The following is a 10,820-nucleotide window of genomic DNA, read 5'->3' as shown; positions in this document are numbered from 1 at the left end:
ACATCAAAGAAGCTGGCTGATGTACTCAAACAGAAATGATAGCTCGCACTGCTTCTGCTGCTAAATGTTTTCTCCAAAAGAATACAGACTTAATAAGGAAGGACTAAAGGACCGGAACAATGCAAGCCACTTGCTGAAGGTTCATGAGGATAGCCGGGAGCACAAAACCCACATGGCAACATGGAAGGAGTTGGAGGTCGTTTTGCAAAGCAGCTGACAATAGATAAGCAAGAGAAGGCACTCTAAAGCTGAGTGATAATATGTTTGCACAGTATTTTATTTATATTGTATTTTCATCACTTGTTTCTTTTCTCAGTTTTTATTTGGTGTGATATTTTTTTCTTAAAGAAATAAAATCTTGAATATTTACATGCAGTTTCTGTGTGAGTGTATGAACATTGATTGTGAAATTGACTGCGATGCAAGGAGGCGCCAGCTAAGATTTTGCCTAGGGCACCAAATTACTCAGGGCCGGGACTGGAGACAGGGACAAACAGCAGAGGACATAAGGAACAATGTTGGGAAGGTCGGCGCTTGAAGCTGACAGATTTGAAAGAGGAAGCAAAGGATTTGGAGAACCGATATCTCCTCAAAGTAAACATCCCATTATACCCCCGACCAGAGCTCCATGTGACTCACCTGAAACACGACAAAGACAGAGATGGATAATGTGGCATCTGGAGGGATAACGGCTTCAAGAGCCCACATGGAGGCTCTCTGGTGTGGTGGAGTCTGGCTATGACGCCTGATGACATCACATCAGCTGAGAGGAGGCTCCTGGAGACGACCTACCCCGACCGGACGCAGGAGCAGGTCCAGATGCAGCAGAGCTTCCTGGGGAAGTTTGCCACCTCCCCGGCCTTCTCTGAGCTCTCCAGGCTGGGCTCGTACCGCTTCACCTTCCCCCTGGAGGAGGTGCTGGAGGCCTACAGCCAGCAGGTAGCAGATTACTGAAAGGAGCAGTCCGTAGTTTAGTTGAAGAAATGAGAACAGCTTGTTGATTCACTTATGGACAAAAGCTTGTATTGTTACCTCATTCACGTTGTAAATATCAGAACTCTCAGTTTCTTTTCTAAAACTACGTAGTGCTTCTTTAAAGAGAAAGAAGGAGAGTCGATGTTGTCTGTCGTTGTTGTCGGGACATTAACAGGAACCTTGATGAATGTATTTGTGATACATTTCTTTTATTGTTACAGTGTTGCTCCGGCGCTCAGCCCGTCATGCGGGTGTACGAGACCGTCCTGTACAAACAGGAAGTGATGTATGTTATACTGGTCCACAGCCCAGCCAATCAGGAGCAGTTGTCAGATCGTCCTCTGCTGACTGACGACCCAAACTCTGTCTGCTCCTACAAAGATGGCCGCTTCATCTGGAGGCCTGAGGCCATGTGTGAGACACACAGGTGAGAAACACTGTTCTTAAGTACTGAAGTACTTGAACTTTACTTGGGTCTAACATTTTGTCCAACTTTATACTTTCATACTTTTTTTTGACACAAACATTGATCATTTACTCCACTACATCTGTTTAACAGCTTTAGTTACTCGTTACCTTTAAGATTACAATATCTTATTCTTTAATGGGTTCGGAAAATTCTACTTTTTAAGATAAGTCAACTTTAAAATTATCCTGGATTAGCTGAGAAATACAGTCACACAGCTGAAGCAGTAAGAAGTTGACTTGTTACAGGACGTCTCTCAGATCTTTGGGTTCAGTGTTCAGATGTTTAACATCCAGGTGTTACACCTGTGAAGGTCTGTGGACAGAAATACTGAATAAACAATGACATCAGAGTTTTTTTATTTTTTAGCATCATTTTCTGAACATATTAAACTAGTCACATGGTCTACAGCTGAGAGACTCTGAATTCTCTTCCTTGTGTAACCTGGAGGATGTGATTTCTGGTCGGCTCTCTTCAGCTGCCATAGCTGCAGTAACGGAGCAGTGATCGTTGACATGAGTCAGAGCTTCAGATCTTTTCTTTGTCTCTGTTTTCTCTCAGGTATGAGTTGGTCAAGAGACCTGATGAAAACCAGATGGAAGTGAGGAAGGTGGAGCCATCTCGCAAAGAGTTTTATGTTTGGGATCATGTTGCTGTCGCCCTGCATGTGGACAGACAGGTACCTTTATTTATTTATTATTTATTTCTGTCTAGTTCTCAGTATTTCACTTAAAAGTGACGATTTTATTTAAAAGTGATGGGGAGGGAATATTTTTTCATTCAAGAAGGTAAAAAACTAAATAATCTTCAACAGAATTATTAACTTTTTGTTTGTTTTGATTTATTTCACTGGTTATCTGTGATAATACAAATACAATTCATTGTCATATGTTTTGTGTTGTATAACACGTCCGTTGTCTCCGAGCTGAGAGGAGGTGAGAACATGTCGGTTCAGCTCCACTTCCAACGTTACTTTATGCTGTTTACAAGCTTCATTATTAGAAGGCAGGTCAGCTCAGTTTGTGTGTTATGAACATTAAAACAGCCTCTGCTCCTGGAGCTCTGACGAGTGGACAGACTGCTGAACCAAACTCCTTCATCACTGCTCGTCATCATCTTCTCTGTTTCTGTTTTAGGTGCTGAAGTTTGATTCTGCCCAACTGAGACAGAACCTCAAGTACTGTCGCGGAGCATATCCTCTAATCGTGAAGCCTTGGGAATTTCAGGACTTCTCAGACGCTGAAGAGACAGTCAGGGAACTGTGGCCTGACGACTCGTCACCACTGGAGAGAGCTGAGCCGCTAAATTAAGTATCTGTCGTCTGTCAGTATGAAGACGCACAGAATCTGCAACAATAACAACAATTATAATAATGAAATCTTCAGAATCAGAATACTTTATTAATCCCAGAGGGGAATTTGTTTAAAATATGAACATGAGAAATACTAACAGCTGTAAAACAAGTATAGTCTAAATATGACCAGTAAAAATAATAATGACAATAATTATAATAATTAATCCAGAACTCATTACTCACCAAATATATTCAGTTGTGGTTTGTAGTTTGCTGTAGTTGTGGTTAGTTTGTCTTTTAGCCATAAATATCTTACATGCTATTTCAGTTCTGAGGTCACTTCACTATTAACTTGGCTGTTCCTCCTCCAGAGGTGCTGAAGTCACCTCATTAACATCCTAACAGGACAGATTGCATGAGTGTAATTAGCATAACACCTACAGACAGGGAGGATCGCTTTTTCTTTTCTCCTGTTTTGTTATCGGCCTTTTGTTGCTTCTGTTTTTAGACTTTGGATTCTGTGTGCTTGTTTTCTGGCTTTATTTAATAAAGATAAAGCTTTTTGTTCCTCACCTTCCTGCAGGTGTTTCTTCTGTTTGGGTCCTTATTTATGGAAACATTGTGAATGTTTGTTAAATTGAATCAAAAAGTCAAACATTCACTGGTTGACTATACATGTTGTGATGTGACAGTTGGCTGAAATGTTTTAATGTGAGGATTTACACATTGAACATTATAATAAACATATCTTAGAGCTCATTAGAAAAGCTCCATTTTGATCTAATTCACTATATGTAGTAACACTCGGTCAATTAAATAAGGGATAATGTATAGAACGGCAGTCATTATCAGGAAAATTAGTCCTGACAGAACGAACCGGTTGCGTCGGGGGAAAGCTGCTTTCCTCTCTTTTCTTTTCTTGACCTTTGACAACAACTCAGCCTTTTGCCAAGATTCAAAATCACCGTGTTTACCAAAAACATTGAAGTTAATGTGAAATGCATCCATACAGTAGTTCTTTCCGATATGAATTAGACTACAGATTAGATGAAGTCGCTTAGCAACCGAAGACGCTGGGGTGATAAGTGACCGGACTACTTGTAGAGCAAAGATTCAAGAGCGTGGAGTGAGACGAAATACGTGAATCAGAGGCAAGAGGCCACTTTCCTTAACGACGGTCAAATATGCTTAGCATTAGCATAATAATTGCCCGCCGAATGTTGGGAAGGTCCATTGAAGTGAATGGAACATTCTACAGCATTAAGAAGAGCCGTGTAATAATGATAATTGATAATTCACTCTGCTGCCCTTCAGCACCTAGTGACCTCACCTCAGGCCAATCTGATTATCATGACCTTTGTGATACATTTAGTAAAGATTGTGCACTCACACGACATCCTCATCGATCTTTTCTCTCAGCCTGGCAGCCTGGTCTTCTCATCCAAAACTCCTTATTAAGTACCCTGTTGCAAAAACAAAATCCTCCACACTCTGAATACCTGCCACAGTCTCTTCATTAGATCTAGAGAAAAATCCCACTGTAACATTAGCAAAATGTCACAAACACTTGTTCCTAATAAAACTGCTCAGATTTTCTGAAATATTCACCAGCTCATAACTTCTGTGTCCTCACTGGAAGATTCACTCTACAGACGCTCAAATATTCAAACTTTTATCTCTCTCTCTCCTCGATCAGTAGCGCAGTAGCGCTCTCTGATATGATCAACACACTCTTACAACCAGCTCCACACACAATGCACGACTAACAACACGCTCCACACAGAGATAGAAATGATAAGAGTTTTAAAGATGCTTTCAGTTTCAGTTTAATTCAGTGACCTTTATTGGCAGGATATGATGTAAGTGTGTATATATACCCATGACCAAAACTGCACAAAGTCAAAAACAAATAAATCAATGAATGACTCAATTAATAAATTACTATAATTACATGCCCCAGATGTTCAGTATTGGCTGATATGGGGCGTTTCCAAATCTAGTTTGCTGAAATCACATCAAGTGAAAAATCAACTGAAAACCTGAAACAAGTTATCAGAAACTTTTGTCAAAGACACAAGTTAACAGGAACTTCTTCTCAAACACATTTTGTTTCTTCTGGGGGAAGATGCCTGTAAGATCCTGGGTCCAGAAGAGCAAACTGTAAAATCTGACAGTGGCATGACAGCTCATATTTATCTTAATACAACTCACAACGTGGCATGATGTCACATAAATAACATCAAGGTGAGCCTTAAGGAATGTGTGTGGAACAGTGTCTTACAAGGTGTTACACAAACAGAGAAGGGCAGAAAGTTTGATTCCACTGTGTGAGTTGTTTCTTCTGGTTAGTGTTGGAAGAGTTGAGCTGCTGTTGGAGGTTTTGGTTCTTGTCTTTCTCCGGCCTGCAGTGTAACAAAGAACCTATCAAAGACAGGAGGGTCATTACATCACTGGATCTTGCTTTGTGACAATTGTTTTGAAGTCTAATCACTGATGTTTCCCCTCAAATGATTGACAGGGCTGATAATATCATGACCAAACAGGGCCGATCCGACCAAATATCACTGATGAGACAGCAGTTACATTGTGAACTCGAGTGTTTGAACCTGCTCTCTGAAGAGTGTTCTTTCATTTCCTTCATCAGAATCATAGATGTAGATATGTTGGGTGTTTCTCCATCATCTCCCATAGACTTCAATACCAACTGGCCTCAAAGAGAGATTCAGTGATGTAATGACCCTTCCTTCTTGTTTAGGTTCCTTCCAGTGAAACAGGAAGTGTTTCTCTGTCTGACAGTCTGATGGGCTCTCGTCTCACTAATTTACATTAAGAGTGATTAAGAACATTAAGATCTACAACTCAGTCTGATCTGCTCCTTTTTCCGTCTGAAGCTGGCAGTCTGATTCAGCTGCAGACAGCTTTACCTGCACTTTTCTTTTTCTTTGTAATCACACAAATAAAGATTATGTTGCTGTGGTTCAGGGGTGGAGCCAGCATCTTGTGATTGAAGGTCATTGGTTTGATTCCCCTAGTCTGCAAGTGGAAGTGTCCTTGGGTAACTGAACCCCAAACTGCTCCTGATGTGCTGGTCGGCACTTTGCATGGCAGCCACCACCATCAGTGTATGAATGTATGAATTACTGTAAGTCACTTTGGACTAAAGCATCTGATAAGTGCCCTAAAATGTAAATGTAAAAATGTAATGCCTCCACATTTACAGATGAATAAAAGCCTCTCGTTCAGTCGATCACTCTGTTCTCTTACTGAGATGAACTTGGCTTCTCTGTTTTAACTGCTTGACAACTCATCAGAGAGACCTTAGTGTGTGAAGGGAGCAGCAGCCACACCTGATGTGGACAGGTGAGAAAATAGATTTGAGCTGTTCAACATGACCGTCACACCATCGCTGATCTGGTTCTGGTTTAACTGGTCTGACTTTTATGTGACCACATGATCTATTTTTTGGTATGAAAAGAAAACACTCACACACAGCTGCATGTTGGTCTTTTTGAATAGTGTGATTTGAGTCCAGCTATATTTGCTTATGTAAAACACAGTTTTAAATATCGTGCAGTGAACGCCTCTCCATTGTAGTTAATAGACCTCCCTGTTGAGATCAGAGATCACTTCTGTTGTGAGCAGAGACGAGCGAGCAGACAATCAACTAACAGTAGAGACTTTCAATTTGTCTTTTTCATCTACTTCATTCCTCATCGGACCATGAAGACACGGAGAAACAGCAGAGATTATAAGGAACGTTATTGGGAAGGTCGGCACTTGAAGCTGACAGATTTGAAAGAGGAAGCAAGGGGTTTGAGGAACCAATATCTCTTCAAAGAAAACATCCCGTTATACCCCCGACCAGAGTTTCATGTGACTCATCTGAAACACGACACAAACAGAGATGGATTATGTGGCATCAGGGAGAAAAAATACTTTGAGGGACCACATGAAGATTCTTTTGTGTGGTGGAGTCTGGCTGTGACACCTGATGACATCACATCAGCTGAAAGGAGGCTCCTGGAGACGACCTACCCCGACTGGACGGAGGAGCAGGTCCAGGTGCAGCAGTGCTTCCTGAAGAAGTTTGCCACCTCCCCGGCCTTCTCCGAGCTCTCCAGGCTGGGCTCGTACCGCTTCACCTTCCCCCTGGAGGAGGTGCTGGAGGCCTACAGCCAGCAGGTAGAAGATTACTTAAAGGAGCAGTTCGTAGTTTAGTTGAAGAAATCAGAACAGCTTGTTGATTCACTTATGGACAATAGTTTGTATTGTTACTTCGTTAATATTGTACATATTAAAACTCTGAGTTTGATTTTCTTCTCTAAAACTACGTGATGCTCCTTTAAAGTGAAAGGAAGTAGAGTCAGTGTTGTCTGTGTGTTTTCAGGACATTAACAGGGAGCTTGATGAATGTATTTGTGAGGACTCTTCCACTAAAACTTATTTTATTGTTCCAGTTATGCCAAGGAGCTCAGCCCGTCATGCGGGTCTTCAAGACCGTTCTGTACAAACAGGAAGTGATGTATGTTATACTGGTCCACAGCCCAGGCTATCAGGAGCTGTTCTCAGATCGTCCTCTGCTGACTGACAACCCAAACTCTGTCTGCTCCTACAAAGATGGCCGCTTCATCTGGAGGCCTGAGGCCATGTGTGAGACACACAGGTACAAAACACTGTTCTTAAGTACTGAAGTACTTGTACTTTACTTGGGTATTAACATTTTGTCCAACTTTATACTTTCATACTTTGTTTTTGACACAAACATTGTACCGTTTACTCCAGTACATCTGTTTGACAGCTTTAGTTACTCGTTACCTTTAAGATTACAATTTCTAATTCTTTATTGGTTCAGAAAATTCTACTTTTTAAGATAAGTCAACTATAAAATTATCTTGGATTAGCTGAGAAATACAGTCACACAGCTGAAGCAGTAAGAAGTCGACTTGTTACAGGACGTCTCTCAGATCTTTGGGTTCAGTGTTCAGATGTTTTACATCCAGGTGTTTCACCTGTGAAGGTCTGTGGACGGAAATACTGAAAAAACAATGACATCAGATGGAGTTTTTTTGTGTAACAGGACCTGGAGGATGTGATTTCTGGTCGGCTCTCTTCAGCTGCCATAGCTGCAGTAACGGAGCAGTGATCACTGACATGAGTCAAAGCTTCAGATCTTTTCTTTGTCTCTGTTTTCTCTCAGGTATGAGTTGGTCGAGAGATCTGATGAAAACCAGATGAAAGCAGGGGAGGTGTCCTCTCGCCATGAGTATTATGTTTGGGATCATGTTGCTGTCGCCCTGCATATGGGCGGATGGGTACCTTCACTGCTCATTCTTTTCACTTTTTATATAGATTAGGACACTGACTTGGAAGTTAAAGAATCAGGTCTTGACTTGACACAAGACAACTTGTCTGTGTTTATCTGATGTTTTAAGTCAGCTTTTTCTTTTCTATTTCTCAGTATTTCACTTAAAAGTGATGGGGAGGGAATATTTCGTTATTCAAGAAGGTTAAAAAACTAAATAAGCTTCAATAGAATTATTAGTTTTTTGTTCAATTAGATTTATTTCACTGGTTATCTGTGATAATACAAATACAATTCATTGTCGTATGTTTTGAGTTGTATAACGCGTCCGTTGTCTCCGAGCTGAGAGGAGGTGAGAACATGTCGGTTCAGCTCCACTTCCAACGTTACTTTATGCTGTTTACAAGCTTCATTATTAGAAGGCAGGTCAGCTCAGTTTGTGTGTTATGAACATTAGAACAGCCTCTGCTCCTGGAGCTCTGACGAGTGGACAGACTGCTGAACCAAACTCCTTCATCACTGCTCGTCATCTTCTTCTCTGTTTCTGTTTTAGGTGCTGAAGTTTGATCCTGCCCGACTGAGACAGAACCTCAAGTACTGCGAAAAAGCAACACCTTCAAAAAGGGAATTTGAGGACTTCCCACAAGCTAAAGAGATAGTCAGGGAACTGTGGCCTGACGACTCGTCACCACTGGAGAGAGCTGAGTCGCTAAATTAAGTGTCTGTCGTCTGCCAGCATGAAGATGTACAGAAGATACAACAATAACAACAACTATAGTGCTCAACAGTGAGGTTCCGGAAGTGAAAATGCCATTCATATTCTGTATATAGATTTTGATTATTGGCCATAATGTCGTAACCATCCAAAGTAGACTTACAACGAGTTATCAGATTGTCAAACGATGATATATGATCCTGTAGAAGCCACAAGTCTGTATGATATCAACTGGGGCGCCGAAAAGGGGGGGATAAGGGGAAGGATTCTAGGGGCCCATCATTGACAGGGGCCCAGAAAGGCCCCTAATAAACTTATAATACTGACAAAAATAATATGACACTAATTTGTTAGTTTATAATCATAAATATGCATCACTTAATGCACTGATAATAACACTAAGTTTATTTTGGAAACATTTCTCAAATCTATTATTATGGAAAAAAAGATAAATTGAAATTAATAAATAAAGATCATTCTGAAATAAAAACACATAGTCCGTATTTATTTCAGAATGATTTAAATGGTTTAAAAAGCATATAGCCTATAACTTTATTTTGTTTTGTTGAAATTTAGCTATCACTGAAACTGAATTATAAACTCACTGACATACTATGTTTGGTCAGTAGTTTGGGACTCTCACCGCTTGCTTTGCAGTAGGAAAAGAGGAGAAATTTTCTGGTGCTTGCAGACTAAGTGACTGCTCTCAATCCAATCAGAGAAACTTTAACAATATTAAATCGCAACGACCATAGAGCCTCATTTATGCATTCTTTTCCATCCCAACTCTAATTCCACCACGTATAGTTTTGGAGATCAATTATTATTATTATTATTTTTAATAGATTTTTTTAACAAAATATAAACGTATATAACAACAACAAAAACATAATGTAAGACAGCATACAGTTTTTACATTGAGTGCAGTGGCTGGTCTAAGTGTGTGTGTGGGGGGTGATGTGCATGTTTGAAAGAGAAATTGTGTGGTATTGCTATAATAGTAATTTTGGAGATAAATTAGACCTAAATGCAGGGCTACAAGAGGGAGACAGTGAGCAGTGCTGGTTGTAAAAATCACATTTTCTTTTGTTATTTTTGATCAAATCACTGACAGTAAAACAGAATGGTGGGAGGAAACCTGAATCTGGTGATGGTGATGCTATTTCAAATGGTATTACAGGAAATTCTATATAATTCATGTATGTCATGCATTAGTATTTTTCAGGTAATTTAATTTAAGATAATTTTATATTTTAACCATTAAAGTTGCAGACTTGCAGACAATGAATCTAAATTCCATTGTATTCTGAGTGTTCAGTGCTTCCCCTACCAAGTAACTGTCATGTTGTTCTTTTCACACATATAGGAAATTATAGTCAAAAATATCATCAAAATGCACAGTTTTATGTAAACAGCATAACAAATTTTTGCCAGCCTTATGGCCGGCTATACAGGGGCCCAGTAATATTTCTTTTCATGGGGCCCAAAATCCCTGGCAGTGCCCCTGAATATCAATCTTGTTTTGAGAAAAACATGTTTTATTCGCGATGTCATGGATAAGTACTACACTACCCACAATCCTATAGTGTAGAAATTTGCAGGTTTAATAAACATTAGGCGAGTTCAAGATCATGCAGTGCTGCGCAGGGCTGCGCAGGGCTGCGCAGCGCTGCGTAAATCGTGATGCATGCTGGTTAAAATGTGTCCACGATGACCTGGATGGGAGTGGTTTCTGCTCCGCATCTGATGTCACATGACCTTAAGTTATCGCGGGAGCGAGGCTGCTGCAGAGCATTCGCGCAGTTGCTCTCCAGGTACTGCGTGACCCCAGACCCACCTTCATGACGTCAGGACTTTGCCCTAATTGGCTCTCATCTACGCTGACGTATATGACGTGTGTTTCGATGAATTTCCATATCCATAAGGCCTCTGCCTCTTTTCTACTCAAATATCAAATACTTTCAGATCAGGAGCAGCCGTGTGGCCGCACCTATGGGATAGTCAACATGAATAAACCTATAAAATCCTTCATGTAACGCAACAACCCTGAAAGATGTCGTCAATAAAC

The 10,820-nt window shown here is 40.5% G+C and overlaps 1 protein-coding gene across 1 annotated transcript; it reads left to right on the top strand.

The window, feature by feature from the left end:
* Positions 1-686: 686 nt before the first annotated feature.
* On the top strand, positions 687-2,751 carry LOC115594401 (uncharacterized). Its single transcript, XM_030438464.1, has 4 exons — positions 687-939; positions 1,197-1,402; positions 2,003-2,120; positions 2,578-2,751. The coding sequence occupies exons 1-4, from the start codon at positions 739-741 to the stop codon at positions 2,749-2,751; spliced, it is 699 nt and encodes a 232-aa protein (XP_030294324.1). The 5' UTR covers positions 687-738.
* Positions 2,752-10,820: the final 8,069 nt, after the last annotated feature.

This window comes from Sparus aurata, chromosome 13 (assembly GCF_900880675.1).
Source record: "Sparus aurata chromosome 13, fSpaAur1.1, whole genome shotgun sequence".
In the NCBI taxonomy this organism is placed as follows: Eukaryota; Metazoa; Chordata; class Actinopteri; order Spariformes; family Sparidae; genus Sparus; species Sparus aurata.
This window is presented reverse-complemented; position numbering and strand designations above follow the sequence as displayed.